We start from the raw sequence: 15,851 nt of genomic DNA, 5'->3' as shown, positions 1-15,851 counted from the left end.
ACGATCTGGAGTAACGTGGAGAAAAATCAAACACAAAAGACGGGGAGAAGAGTCACAATTTTTAAAAGGGTTAGTCAGTGATCAAGCAGAGTTTCTCTGAGGAAAGATCTGGAGTGAAGACCTGAAAGAAGGCAGAGGAGCTAGTCATGTGGCCATCAGGAGGAGAGTCCAGGCAGGTACCTTAAACTGAAGCCGATTTGAATTCAAGGAAGGCAAGGGCAGTAGGCATGGAACAGAGAGAACTAGAAGAGGAGAAAGAGATAAGTGCCGAGAGGTAACAGATGGCCAGTTCATGAAAGGCCTAGGAAACAAGAAGAACTTTAGCCTTTACTCTGAATGCAACAGGAAGCCATTGGAGGGTTTGGGGGGGAGGAATAACAGGACCTGACTTTCATCTTAACAGGATCTCGGTTGAGACCACACTGAAAAGAGTGCGTGGGCAGACAGACCTGTTAGAAGTCTACCTCAACAACTCATGCATGATAGTCTGGAGGTAGTAAGAAAAGAGAAGATTATAGATATATTTTGGTAGTAAGAACCAAAAACATCTGCTGAAAAATTGGGTATGGAATATAAAAGAGGACAATGCAGGGTGATTCCAAGGTTTCTGGCCAAGCAAATGGAAAGAGTTGCCATTTTCTGACAGAGGGATGAATACAGGAGACAGATCAGAGTTAGAACATGAGACTCACTGCTGAATCTATTGAGTTTAAGTCACCTCCTAGGTTCCAAATGGAGATGCACAGTAGGCAACTAAATACATGAGTATGAGTTCAGGGGGGAGGCGAAACTAAAGAAACACATTTGTAAGCTGACAGAGTGACAAGTGATATCTGAGACTATGACACATGCATGAGACCCCCAAACTGAACTATGTAGAGGTCATCTTCTAATGCATTAAAATAACTGGCTGGCATTCCAGAAAAGCACAGGCACTCACATTTCATGGGGGAGAAATAACTATGGCTGAAGAACAAACTTGATTTTATAAAACTTCCAAGTTTAAGAAGGAACCAGTATTAGAACTAGTTCCTCATCCATTGACACAAAGCTTTGTTCTCTGAGAATGTAATAAATGGTGTTCAATTTGAACTACCTGAGAAATAGACAATCTCCTAAGAGCACTAAAAAAAGTGTCAAAAATAAAAAAAAACTCACTCATAGCTTCTTACGCTCTGCTGTGAATTCAGCTGAAATAAAAGAGTAACTAAGAAATCAGCATTTCAGATATTCTTCCAATTCAAAACAAAACAAAAAAAACCTTCTTTTGAAACTGAGAAATGATGCCACTAGGCAGGTGGTACAGGTGGCTTTTAAGAAGAGCCCATAGGCCTTCCATTGCGGTCATCCTACACCAAGGGCCACATGATGATCATGCAACAAATATTCACGTTTACCATCACAGCTCCAAGAAGACAGTTCGGTTCAGTCACTCAGTCGTGTCTGACTCTTTGTGACCCCATGAATCGCAGCACGCCAGGGCTCCCTGTCCATCACCAACTCCCAGAGTTCACCCAAACTCATGTCCATTGAGTCGGTGATGCCATCCAGCCATCTCATCCTCTGTCATCCCCTTCTCCTCCTGCCCCCAATCCCTCCCAGCATCAAGGTCTTTTCCAATGAGTCAACCCTTCGCATGAGGTGGCCAAAGTACTGGACTTTCAGCTTCAGCATCAGTCCTTCCAATGAACACCCAGGACTGATCTCCATTAGGATGGACTGGTTGGATCTCCTCGCAGTCCAAGGGACTCTCAAGAGTCTTCTCCAATACCACAGTTCAAAAGCATCAATTCTTCAGCACTCAGCTTTCTTCACAGTCAAACTCTCACATCCATACATGATCACTGGAAAAACCATAGCCTTAACTAGACGGACCTTTGTTGGCAAAGTAATGTCTCTGCTTTTTAATATGCTATCTAGGTTGGTGATAATTTTCCTTCCAAGGAGTAAGTGTCTTTTAATTTCAGGGTGGTATTAGTTAGGCTTACTAAGTAAAGAGTTTTCTGGCTCCTCCTATGGCAGTGAAGTTACAGAGCCGACCATGCGGCCCCAACAAGTCTATTATGTCAATAGACTTCATTCAACCATGACATTCTGGAGCAGAGGGAAGTTTCAGGAATCATCAATCCTCTCATTTTAGAAATAAATTAACAGCACACAAGAGGAACTAAGTGCCACAGCCAAAGGGCTTGCCAGTCAGTAACAGACTCAGTACCACTACTAGACAGTGGACTTCCCTGTGGTCTGAAACCAGCTAGTCCCTTCTTGTGTTAATAACCATTTTATTGAAATAACTTCAAGAAACAGTCCAAAAAAAAAAACACAGAAATATTCCATAATAACTTCTAAGCTCAGATATAAAGTGAACTAGAGAGGACAAGAAAAAGAACAACAACAACAAAAATCACTTTGTTTTCATTGTATCTCTTGGACAACTTTTTATATCATGGTCATCAACCTGTCCCATGACTACCCTTTTTAGAAACTACTATTATGCCTGTTAACATTACAATTCCAATAATAATTGCTATCATTTACCAAATACTTAAAATGTACTAAGTTCAATGTCAGTAACTATTATCAGAGGTAACACTAGAGCAAGAACACAGAAGTTCTAACAAAGACAACCAAGAACTGATTATATGGAAACCTATAAAAAATGTAAAGTACTTTGGCATTGTCATATATTGCTAGTGATGAAGCCAATTAGTGAGCAGCAGACCAAAAGTAATAAGATCTGCAAAAATACTTATACCCTTAGCACAGACAGTGACCAAACTGTTTCATTTTTCTTCTGGACACATAAGACAATATTTTCCCATGCCCTGTTCACCTAAAAAGGATGATGTAACTGATATACGGCTAATGGAATGTCATGGAATTGATGTGGAACATTTCCATTTAAAAATCTCCCTCAAATAATCCTTCTCCCTTGCCATACCAGAAGCATCATTCCAAAACAGAAGCAGCCTGGATACCTGAGCCACCAGTCAGAGGAGAACTGCCAGGCCAGTATCTGATAAGTAACAACTACACTGAACTTTGTTCAGTTGCTCAGTTGTGTTGACTCTTTGCGACCCCATGGACTACAGCACGCCAGGCTTCCCTGTCCTTTACCACCTCCCAAAGATTGAGCAAACACTGAACTTAGTGTTTAAGAAATTTATTATGCCAAGACACTGAACGACTCATAGCATTTGTTATAGCTAGAGTAGCTAGAGTTACTTGTTCAGATTAATACAATTGTTTTAAAAATATGCAGTGGTTAGAACGAAACCGAAGAATGAAATAAAACTGTAAAAATGGTGGAATTTACAGCCCTTGTTTCTTTGTCCAAAAATTACATAGCAAGCTATTTCAGTATATAGTATATATACTGGTATATAGTTGGTATATAGTTTCAAACTGGTACATAGCTGGTATATAGTTACACACTAGCTGAAATAGCCAGAACTAATATCAATGTAGTTTTAATCCTAATTCAATATTCCTGCCATTATACCATTTTTCCTCTTTTACAGTTTTCAACATAAGTCAACTGATTATGTCAAATTGTCTTTTGCCTAATATGTATTCAAAAGATGCTTGTGGTTCTGAATCAAATATCTGATGTCCTCTTAGAATTATCACTTATGGAAGAATCCACATTTCAGTATGAGGAAATGAATTCAAAGAAACCATGCAATTCTAAAAATGAGCCCACATACACAAAGAATTACAGATATGATAAGATATGAACTAGGTCCAAATTTTACCACAAGACTAAAGGAATCAATTATATTTTAAAGACAAGCAAATTAGTACTAGATACTAGACTCAAGTAACCTATTTAAAATGACAGCTACTGAATAATTAAACATTAACATTCATGAAGGAATGATAAATTTATCATTGTAAGGCTCAGCTATCCAAAAGAACTATCCAAAAGACATGTTTCTTCAATATATATAACAACTGCTCAAGAAATGTTTTCAGATAGCATGACAACTTAGTTTTCTAATAAGCAATACTAGCAAGAGATGCAGAGAATCATTTCTGTTACAAAAGAATAAAAATGAGATCTAACGATCTGTGGGTGGCAAGTCCAGATTCTCTTACCTTTGTATACCTTTTCAGTGTTACACAAGTGAAGTGTGAAGTAGGTATCAAGGAGCTGATGGCCATTCCTATTAACAATGTTCCGGGCAGCAATGTTCCGAAGATGTCTAAGACGACGCTGAAACACAAAGAAAAACAAAAAAAGAGGAGCATTCAGTTTTTTCCTCTTCTAAAACCTTCTGAAAGCTACAATTAAAAGATAAAATTTAGTAAGTTGTCCCAGTCATTTATTTGTTGAGCCAGCAACCTTAACCCAGTCTTTTACTTATGCCTCAGCATCTCTTCTGTTAAATAGGAGTTATTATTGCCCTATATCATTTACAAAGCTGTTGGAAACATGAAATAACAGAAATGAAATATTCTTAAAAAGTATAAATATTATATAAATCCTATATACCTGTAGAATAGCATCAGTATTTCCTGGAATATTAACTAAGCAGTAATTTGCTTTTTTCCCATCAGAAAGATCCTGGTACAGATGCAAAGTCCAACTCACACCAACACAAAATTAGCAATTATTACACACACACACCTCTGTTGCTAGTTCAGTCTGATGCCAGGTCATCTGTTACAACCAAGAAAAGAAGACAAAGACCAAAAAAAAACACAAAAAAACGCAGTAACTCACTGTTCACTTCTTCAGGCCAGTAACCCAACTGTTGTCAGTTTAAATTCTCACTTGACCAGCAGTCAATCAGGCCCTATTTTTTCATCAGGCCTCCCTCCAACTAGAATGCAAAAATTATTTGAAGTCCTACGTGTTGGAAATGCAAAAGCTCCAAAAGTAACAAGAGAAATCAACAAAAATATAAGATGCCTAAGTGTTAGTCGCGCAGTTGTGTCCAACTCTGTAGCCCGCCAAGCTCCTCTGTCCATTGGATTTATCCAGGCAAGAATAATGGAGTGGGTAGGCATCCCCTTCTCTAGGAGATCTGCTCAAACCAGGGATCAAACCCAGGTCTCCTGCATTGCACGCAGATTCTTTACCACTGAGCAACAGAGTACAGAATACCTTAAGATACCTTAAGAGATAGCCAAATCATTTTGTATCAAGAGAAAAGCTGGCAGTGAAGTCTGAGCACAACAGATTCATTCTCAATAGCTAGTCCCCTGTGTCAGTTGATTATTTCAGAGACTGAAAAATAGAAACCAAGTGCTCAGTTTTAAAATATGCTTAAAGCTTTCCCTTTAGGCCAAAAGCCCACTTTGCTGAGGTTAAGTCCATCATCAATTACAGGTGCAGTCAGCCAGCAAAGCACAGTTCTTCCTTTCCACGTACACAGCAACCTAATCCCTTCTCCCAATCTCTTGGATAGAGAAGGTTATTGTCTAATAAATTTATTTAACATTCTAAGTATGAAAAACCCCAAATGTATTTATAAAAAGCTCCTAGGGCTTACTTTAAAAGATTTATATTTCTACAATCTGCCAAAGGTTTCCATTTCACACCCGAGATTACAGCAACTATTTCCTCCAACCACATATTTTTCATTGGCCTTTTGAGTCAAGATTTTAAATTGACAGGAACAACTAATAGCCTAAATACATAATAATCACACCTATTTTGCCAAAAGATTCCAATCTTGGTCCTCTATTCAAAGACTTGAAAACATTACCTAAAACCTCCAGCATAAAGTACAAACTTCCCATTATTCCCTTCAAAGCCTCGCACAATCCAACCTCTCCACACTTGATCCTTACTTCCCACTAGATCTTCCACACACCTAACCCCCAGTCAGAAGGGACTGCTTACTGTTCCATGAAAAAGATCATGTAAGGTCCTAGATCCATGTTTTTGCCAATGCTAGCTCCTCTGAGCTATCTATTGAGATTACCATACAGATTTTATTTTTCAATTTGTTTATCTGATGTATCACACCAATTGATTTGCGTATACTGAAAAATCCTTGCATCCCTCGGATAAATCCCACTTGATCATGGTGTATGACTCTTTCAATGTATTGTTAGAGTTTGTTTGCATTTTGCTCAAGATTTTGGCATCTATGTTCATCAGTGATATTGGCCTGTAATTTCCTTTTTTTGTGATATCTGAAGCACTAAGATAAGTATTTTCATTACACCATGCTTAACTAAATACAAGATGGTCTCAGCAACTGGAACAAACAAAGGAAATCAACTCTCGGGTAAATCACGGATATAATCTTGGTGAAGGCAGTAAATATACATGGGGACCTCTTGTGCCCTTTGTCTTGGTTTCCTCTTTAAAATATTCATCCCAACTTTATCATAAAGATGATTATTTTTAAAAATATTAAACATGTGAAATGCCAGGCTGTATGAAGCACAAGCTAGAATCAAGACTGCCAGGAGAAATATCAATAACCTCAGATACACAGATGACACCACACTTACGGCAGAAAGTGAAGAAGAACTAAAGAGCCTCTTGATGAAAGTGAAAGAGAAGAGTGAAAAAGCTGGCTTAAAATTCAACATTCAGAAAACTAAGATCATGGCATCTGGTCCCATCACTTCATGGCAAATAGATGAGGAAACAGTAGAAGGCGAGAGACTATTTTCTTGGGCTCCAAAATCACTGCCGATGGTGACTGCAGCCATGAAATTAAAAGACGCTTGCTCCTCAGAAGAAAAGCTATGACCCAATCTAGACAACTTATTAAAAAGCAGAGACATTACTTTACCAACAAAGGTCCATCTAGTCAAAACTATGGTTTCTCCAGTAGTCATGTATGAATGTGAGAGTTGGACCATAAAGAACGCTGAGCACTGAACAACTGATGCTTTTGAACTGTGGTGTTGGAGAAGGCTCTTGAGAGTCCTCTGGACTGCAAGGAGATCCAACCAGTCCATGCTAAAGGAGATCAGTCCTGAATATTCATTGGAAAAGCTGATGCTGAAATTCCAATACTTTGGCCACCTGATGCAAAGAACTGACTCACTGGAAAAGACCCTGATGCTGGGGAAAACTGAAGGCAGGAGAAGGGAACGACAGAGGATGAGATGGTTGGATGGCATCACAGACTCGATGGACCTAAGTTTGAGCAAGCTCTGAGAGCTGGTGATGGACAGGGAAGCCTGACATGTGGCAGTCCATGGGGTCACAAAGAATCAGACATGACTGAGCGACTGAACTGAAACTTTAATAAATTAGATTAACAATATTAATAATATGCCAAAGGACCTACTAGGCACAGGGAACTTATACTCAACATTTTGTAATGATCTGTTAGAAAAGAAAATATAAAGAAGAGTATGTTTTTTAAAAAAAAGATAAAGAAGACTATATATGGGACTTCCCTGGTGGTCCAGTGGTTAAGAATCTGCCAGCTAATGCAGGGAACTAAGATCCCACATGCCATAGGACAAGTAAGCTTCGTGAGCCACAGCTACTGAGCCGGCACTCTATAGCCCGTGCTCTGCAACAACAGAAGCCTATGACCTGCAACTAGAGAACTCCCCGCCTGCCACAACTACAGAAAGCCTGAATACTGCAATGAAGAGCCAACACAGTCAAAAATAAAGAAACAGAAGAATGTGTGCGTGTGCTTGTCTGTATAACTGAATCACTGTGCTGTACAACTGAAACTAACAGGATATTATAAATCAACTAAACTTCAACAAAAATAAATAAGAATTAACAATAATAATTATATGCCAATGTTAATTTTTAGTTTTTAAAAATGCAAAATGGTAATGTATGATGCTAACAAACAGGAAAAGGAATACGTCAAGGCTGTATATTGTCACCTTGCTTATTTAACTTATATGCAGAGTACATCATGAGAAACGCTGGACTGGAAGAAACACAAGCTGGAATCAAGATTGCCGGGAGAAATATCAATCACCTCAGATATGCAGATGACACCACCCTTATGGCAGAAAGTGAAGAGGACCTAAAAAAGCCTCTTGATGAAAGTGAAAGAGGAGAGTGAAAAAGTTCGCTTAAAGCTCAACATTCAGAAAACTAAGATCATGGCATCTAGTCCCATCACTTCATGGGAAATAGATGGGGAAACAGTAGAAACAGTGTCAGACTTTATTTGGGGGGGCTCCAAAATCACTGCAGATGGTGACTGCAGCCATGAAATTAAAAGACGCTTACTCCTTGGAAGAAAAGTTATGACCAACGTAGATCGTATATTCAAAAGCAGAGACATTACTTTGCCAACTAAGGTCCGTCTAGTCAAGGCTATGGTTTTTCCTGTGGTCATGTATGGATGTGAGAGTTGGACTGCGAAGAAGGCTGAGCGCTGAAGAATTGATGCTTTTGAACTGTGGTGTTGGAGAAGAATCTTGAGAGTCCCTTGGACTTCAAGGAGATCCAACCAGTCCATTCTAAAGGAGATCAGCCCTGGGTGTTCTTTGGAAGGAATGATGCTAAGCTGAAGCTCAAGTACTTTGGCCACCTCATGCGAAGAGTTAACTCATTGGAAAAGACTGATGCTGGGAGGGATTGGGGGCAAGAGGAGAAGGGGACGACAGAGGATGAGATGGCTGGATGGCATCACGGACTCGATGGACGTGAGTCTGAGTGAACTCCAGGAGATGGTGATGGACAGGGAGGCCTGGCGTGCTGCGATTCATGGGGTCGCAAAGAGTCGGACACGACTGAGCGACTGAACTGAACTGAACTGAATGATGCTAACCTTAGGGAAAATGGAACGAAGGGAATTCTGTGTACTGTCTTTGCAATTTCTCTGTAAATCTAAAATTATTCCAAAATTTAAAAAAATGATAAGCTATTTTTTCAGAACTAGGAAGTGGAAAGGGGACTAAGAGTGCCAATAAAACAACACTTCACAAACATTATTTAAACAGAGCTCCTCTCTTCCATCCCCACGCATTCATCTCCTTCCTTCAGTCTCACATCTCCTTCCTTCCTCCCCTTCCGCCATGGTTTTATGCAATTAAAAAGAAACACTGGAAGGTTAAACCAGAAACTCAGAAAATGACCTATGGGGGTGAGAAGAGGTTGGAGGGAACAGAGATATAAGCAAGACTTCCCTGATACTTCGCTATGTGGTTTTGCCTTCTGTACCATAAGAATGATTTACATAATCAAAAAATAAAGTTAAATAAGAAAAGTTTAAATCAACTGCTACTGCTAAGTCACTTCAGTCGTGTCCAACTCTGTGCAACCCCATAGACAGCAGCCCACAAGGCTCCCCAGTCCCTGGGATTCTCCAGGCAAGAACACTGGAGTGGGTTGCCATTTCCTTCTCCAATGCATGAAAGTGAAAAGTGAAAGGGAAGTCACCCAGTCGTGTCCGACTCTTAGTGATCCCATGGACTGCAGCCTACCAGGCTCCTCCATCCATCGGATTTTCCAAGCAAGAGTACTGAAGTAGGCTGCCACTGCCCAAATATTAAAGAAATCAAGGTGACCTAAAGGATCCTCTCTAGTTCTCAGTTCTCCAGAACATCTGTACTTGACCAAAACAATGTATAATTACAAATAGTTTCAAATATTTGTCTATTTTCCCAACTAGACTAAAATTTCTATATGGGAGAAATTTGTTTTATTAACTGCTGCATCTCTACACCTAGATGAATAACTAGCAAATAGTAGGAACACAACAAACGGTTTTTGATTGAATTTATACATGTCCAAAATGACTGCAGATGGTGACTGCAACCATGAAATTAAAAGACGCTTACTCCTTGGAAGGAAACTTATGACCAACCTAGACAGCATACTGAAAAGCAGAGACATTACTTTGCCAACAAAGGTCCATCTAGTCAAGGCTATGGTTTTTCCAGTGGTCATGTATGGAAGTGAGAGTTGGACTCTAAAGAAAGCTGAGCACCGAAGAATTGATGCCTTTGAACTGTGGTGTTGGGGAAGACTCTTGAGAGTCCCTTGGACTGCAAGGAGATCCAACCAGTCCATCCTAAAGGAGATCAGTCCTGGGTGTTCACTGGAAGGCTGATGTTGAAGCTGAAACTCCAATACTTTGGCCACCTGATGCAAAGAGCTGACTCATTTGAAAAGACCCTGATGCTGGGAAAGATTGAGGGCAAGAGGAGAAGGGGACGACAGAGGAGAAGATGGCTGGATTGCATCACCAACTTGATGGACATGGATTTGGGTGAACTCCAGGAGTTGGTGATGGACAGGGAGGCCTGGTGTGTTGCAGTTCATGGGGTAACAAAGAGTTGGACACAACTGAGCAACTGAACTGAACTGATACATGTCCAGACAATTAACACAGTCAAGGTCTTGGTATAACCTAGGTCATACAATGAACCTGAGTGGCCTGGAGCCCATAGTGGATTCTGACACCCACCCATGAGATGGTGGGAGAACACAGAGCACTTCAAACCTAAGACTGGACCTCAGAACTGAAAGTGGGGGTCAAATCTTAGCAAGTGCTTCTGGACTACAGCAAATTCTCAGCATTCACCTACCTGTAACTGTACCAAGGTATACCAGGCACCAGGAATTGATGGCCTGGAGGCAACATCGAGCATAAATGTACTGCTTTAGACTGTGTCTAAACTGAGATGGCTGGATGGCATCACCAACTCGATGGACATGAGTTTGAGTGAACTCTGGGAGTTGGTGATGGACAGGGAGGCCTGGCGTGCTGCGATTCATGGGGTCGCAAAGAGTCGGACACGACTGAGCGACTGAACTGAACTGAAACAGAATTAAATATCAGATTATGTCTTCAATGGCCCATACAAAGATAAATTCAAATCTGTCTTATGATCTAAACTCGCTCAAATATCTCAGAAAAGTAAAAATAGTAAGTAATTAAAATTTATGCCGAGTTTGGAATTACTCTTTTTGTTTTTGGCTGTGCTGGGTCTTCATTATTATGCATGGGCTTTCTCTAGTTGCAGCACGTGGGATTCTCATTGCGGTGACATCTCTTATTGCAGAGCATGGGCCTGGAGCACAGGCTCAGTAGCTGAGGCCAACCGGCTTAGCTGACCTGTGGCATGTGGAATCCTCCTGGACTAGGGATGGAAACAGTGTTCCCTGCCTTGGCAGGTGGGGATTCTTAACCACTGGACCAACAGGAAAGTCCCAGATTACTCTTTAAGATAACATTCCATGCAGCTTCTTAAACTGCCCAATCACCTCACACTTTCTTGAAGCTTTAAGCATTCACAGTTAAAAAAGGCTCTTTGCATCTCTTTCTACAGCAGCAGCTTTAGGCAGCCAATTATACTCTAAAAACATCTATTCCCAAAGTTGAATAGATTTTAATTTATAAGTTGGAATTAAAATGGCTTTAAAGTCTTTGAAGCACTACCTAAAAAACATTCTATATCAAGGTTAAAAACAATCACTAAAATAAAATTTTTTCAGCTTTTATTTGGAAGATTGATGTATTATACCTAGAGCACAATTCTGCTACCTGAAATGTTGGCAATGGTTTGAAACCAGAATGATCCTAAATCCCTCAACCTTTTATTTCTTTTTTAAACAAATCTCTCAAGAATAAATTCTAAAACAAGACTTAATTGGCATGTTTTCTAGATTTGAAACATCTGCTTAAGTAAACAAGCATTACACTAGTATGATTGTAAACTGATGCCCCTAAAGAATCTAAAAGGGTTGGATTTTCTTGTTAACAGTACTAATGTTCTTAGAAAACTGCTTTGACACCTGAGTGAAAGTCACTTAGTCATGTCCGACTTTGCGATCCCATGGACTATACAGTCCATGGAATTCCCCAGGCCAGAATACTGGAGTGGGTAGCCTTTCCTTCTCCAGGGATCTTCCAACCCAGAAATCGAACCCAGGTCTCCCACATTGCAGGCGGATTCTTTACCAGCTGAGCCACAAGGGAAGCCCAAAATGTAACAGTAGATTAAAGAACTTTTTTTGCCTTTTAAAATCTTGCTCTTTTATCTTGCCCAGCATCTGTTTGGTTTAAAAAACAAACAAACAAACAACAACAACAAAGAACAAAAAAAAATCTCAGATATTCCTCTGTAGAACTACCCTCCTCTGCTCTCAATCTACTGTAGAATTAACCCCACTTCCAACTCCAAGGAGGATCATGTGACTCAGGTCAGGTCAGCCCTGATCACTCCCTCCCCCTGACCATAACAACACAATTAGGATCCATGAAAAACCTAGAAGTTGTATTAAATAGTCAATTAAATTCTTTTTCCCTCCTACTGGCCCAGAACCTGGAAGGACATAGGGCTAGAGATGCTGGCTGTCATCTTTACATCATATTGAAACCTAAGATGAAAACTGCAAGAGAGCAGAGTTCAGAAATGTGGAGCAGGACAGAAATAAGGTACTGCAAGAGTAGGCTAAGAGATACAAACTACTATGTACAAAATAGATAAGCAACAAAGACACAGTGTATAGCAGAGGGAATTATAACAATTATCTTGTAACAACTATTCATGGAGTATAACCTGCAAAAAGCACAATCACTATGCTCTACATCTGAAATTAATATTAAGTCAACTATACTTTAATAAAAAAAAATAAAAGTCCTGCCAAAGGAATTTTAGTCTCTGTTAGTACGACCAAATCCTACCTAAAATGAGAATAGTGACAGACACCAACCCCATCCTGATAAAATTGTTGAAGATTACAACTAGAGAGCACTTATATTGTAACTGTTTCTCAAGGAATTTTTCCAACTAACAGGTTAGTAAATGAAAAGTAACATTCTAATTCAGCTGCAAGGTACAAAGAAATGTTTCATTTGGTTAAACATCCCCATATTTAGAAAACGGTCATTTCTGATGGGTCAATCCATTTTTATTGATACAATTTTGAACCTCATCCTTGGTGACAGCAAGTCAAAACAACACCTCAGAACTAAAAGAAAACCAAAGCAACTTTTAGTAGTAAAGTAGGCCACTGGTGTTCTATGTTCTTCCCAAATGTTACCTTTCCTTTGCTGGTATCTAAGCTTGGTCATGGGGTCGCAAAGAGTCAGATACGACTGAGCGACTGAAGTGAACTGAACTGAAACTTGGTCTGGCTTCTGAGGTATAAAAATGACCAAAGAGAAATGTGATGTTCCTCCTCTCTGCTGGAGAGTGACTCAGGGAGGCTGACGATGGCTATCCTCCTCCTTCCTTGCACTCCTTGCTTATTAAAACAACTGTGTGTCTCCTTGTATCCTGCCCACTGTGCCAATTGTCTCACTGTTCACTGAACCCAGGGTAGGCAAGGCGTGAGCGAGGAAGCAGATAGGAAGAAGCTGAAAGAAGATGCGAGGAGCCACAAGAACTGCGAACATTCATTTGCAGCAGCAAGGCAGACATGCTTTATCCTCTAATGGCTGCCGCTACCACAAGACGCAGCAAGGGCTTTTCAGGTGGTGCTCATATAGGCATGATGCACATGCCCAGTGCTATAAATGATCTCAGCTGTTATGTAACCATGCATAGTCACTGTTACAGTATGTGGGGCCAGAGCAAGGGAACATGGCGGGAGTGAGAGGGAGTTGGGTGAGAGAGCCTGACCACCTCCATCTTGGCTAACTGCTCTTTCCCAACACCGTGGTTCTTAAATATAATGACTCCACAAATCTCCACCATCACCAAACTAAACCACCACCCCATATACACCTTTCATGGCTCCCAAGACCACAGTGAGGTATCTTCTAAACAAATTTTGAGTCTAATATGCGTAGTTCTATCAGAGCTCTCACAAATCAACAATACAATCCATAAACTATAGTCCTATAGAAACAGGGGCAAAGGATATAAAAAGGCAGACCACCAGAAAAGAAATGGAAATGGTCAGTAACCATAAGAGAAGATGTATAATCCTACTCATAAAGATATGCACACCAAAACAAATAGTCCAGCTTATGGAGACTGCAGTCCCACCAATACATCCCATCCCACATGCTCGCTTCCAGTGTGATGCCGCCACTTCTCCTTTACGAAACGAGGTCTATGTTCCCTCCCCCTTAAATGACAACAGGCCTGTGACTCTGGCAGAAATGATGTCATGTGACTTCTGAAGCTGAATCACAAAGTTACATGGACCTCTTTATTGGATACTCTTTCTCAGAATTCAGTCATCCCTCGGTAAGGATCTCTAGTCTTTCCCATTCTATTGTTTTCTTCTATTTCTTTGCATTGATCACTGAGGAAGGCTTTCTTATCTCTCCTTGCTATTCTTTGGAATTCTGCATTCAAATGGGTATATCTTTCCTTTTCCCCTTTGCTTTTCACAGCTATTTGTAAGGCCTCCTCAGACAGCCATTTTGCTTTTTTGCATTTCTTTTTCTTGGGGATGGTCTTGATTCCTGTCTCCTGTACAATGTCACGAACCTCCATCCATAGTTCATCAAGCACTTCTGTCTATCAGATCTAGTCCTTTAAATCTATTTCTCACTTCCACTGTATAATCAATCATAAGGGATTTGATTTAGGTCATACCTGAATGGTCTAGTGGTTTTCTCCACTTTCTTCAATTTCAGTCTGAATTTGGCAATAAGGAGTTCATGATCTGAGCCACAGTCAGCTCCCAATGTTGTTTTTGCTGACTGTATAGAGCTTCTCCATCTTTGGCTGCAAAGAATATAATCAATCTTATTTCGGTGTTGGCCATCTGGTGATGTCCAAGTGTAGAGTGTTGCTTGAAGAGGGTATTTGCTATGACCAATGTGTTCTCTTGGCAGAACTCTATTAGCCTTGGCCCTGCTTCATTCTGTACTCCAAGGCCTAATTAGCCTGTTACTCCAGGTGTTTCTTGACTTCCTACTTTTGCATTCCAGTCCCCTATAATGAAAAGGACATCTTTTTGGGGTGTTAATTCTAGAAGGTCTTATAGGTCTTCATAGAACCATTCAACTTCAGCTTCTTCAGCATTACTGGTCAGGGCACAGATTTGGATTACTGTGATACTGAATGGTTTGCCTTGGAAACGAATAATCATTCTGTCATTTTTTGAGACTGCATCCAAGTACTGCATTTTGGACTCTTTTGTTGACTATGATGGCTACTCCATTTCTTCTAAGGGATTCCTGCCTGCAGTAGTAGATATAATGGTCATCTGAGTTAAATTCATCCATTCCAGTCCATCTTAGTTCACTGATTCCTAGAATATCGATGTTCACTCTTGTCATCTCCTGTTTGACCTCTTCCAAAGTGCCTTGATTCATGGGCCTAATATTCCAGGTTCCTATGCTATATTGCTCTTTTCAGCATCAAATCTTGGCAGAAAGTGAAGAAGAAATAAAGAGCCTCTTGTTGAAAGTCAAAGAGGAGAGTGAAAAAGTTGCCTTAAAGCTCAACATTCAGAAAACGAAGATCATGGCATCCAGTCCCATCCCTTCATGGCAAATAGATGGGGAAACAGTGGAAACAGTGGCTGACTTTATTTTTCTGGGCTCCAAAATCACTGCAGATGGTGATTGCAGCCATGAAATTAAAAGATGCTTACTCCTTGGAAGGAACAACCTAGACAGCATATTAAAAAGCAGAGACATTACTTTGCCAACAAGGGTCCATCTAGTCAAGGCTATGGTTTTTCCAGTAGTCATGTGTGGATGGACTCTAAAGAAAGCTAAGCATATAACTGATGCTTTTGGACTGTGGTGTTGGAGAAGACGCTTGAGAGTCCCTTGGACTTCAAGGAGATCCAACCAGTCCATCCTAAAGGAGATCAGTCCTGGGTGTTCACTGGAAGGATTGATGTTGAAGCTGAAACTCCAATACTTTGACCACCTGATGCGAAGAGCTGACTGATTGGAAAAGACTCTGATGCTGGGAAAGATTGAGGACAGGAGGAGAAGGGGACGACAGAGGATGAGATGGTTGGATGACATCACCGA

General features: G+C 40.4%; 1 protein-coding gene across 1 annotated transcript in view; it reads right to left on the bottom strand.

Moving 5' to 3' along the window:
• The window catches only part of UVRAG (UV radiation resistance associated), a 325,077-nt gene that overhangs the window by 285,324 nt on the left and 23,902 nt on the right, over positions 1-15,851 (bottom strand). The window contains exon 2 of the mRNA XM_040258823.1: positions 4,099-4,216. Within this exon, the coding sequence (XP_040114757.1) occupies positions 4,099-4,216 (118 nt within the window). The remainder of the gene's footprint in view (positions 1-4,098; positions 4,217-15,851) is intronic.

Source organism: Oryx dammah, unplaced genomic scaffold, assembly GCF_014754425.2.
Source record: "Oryx dammah isolate SB20612 unplaced genomic scaffold, SCBI_Odam_1.1 HiC_scaffold_17, whole genome shotgun sequence".
NCBI classification, from domain to species: Eukaryota; Metazoa; Chordata; class Mammalia; order Artiodactyla; family Bovidae; genus Oryx; species Oryx dammah.
This window is presented reverse-complemented; position numbering and strand designations above follow the sequence as displayed.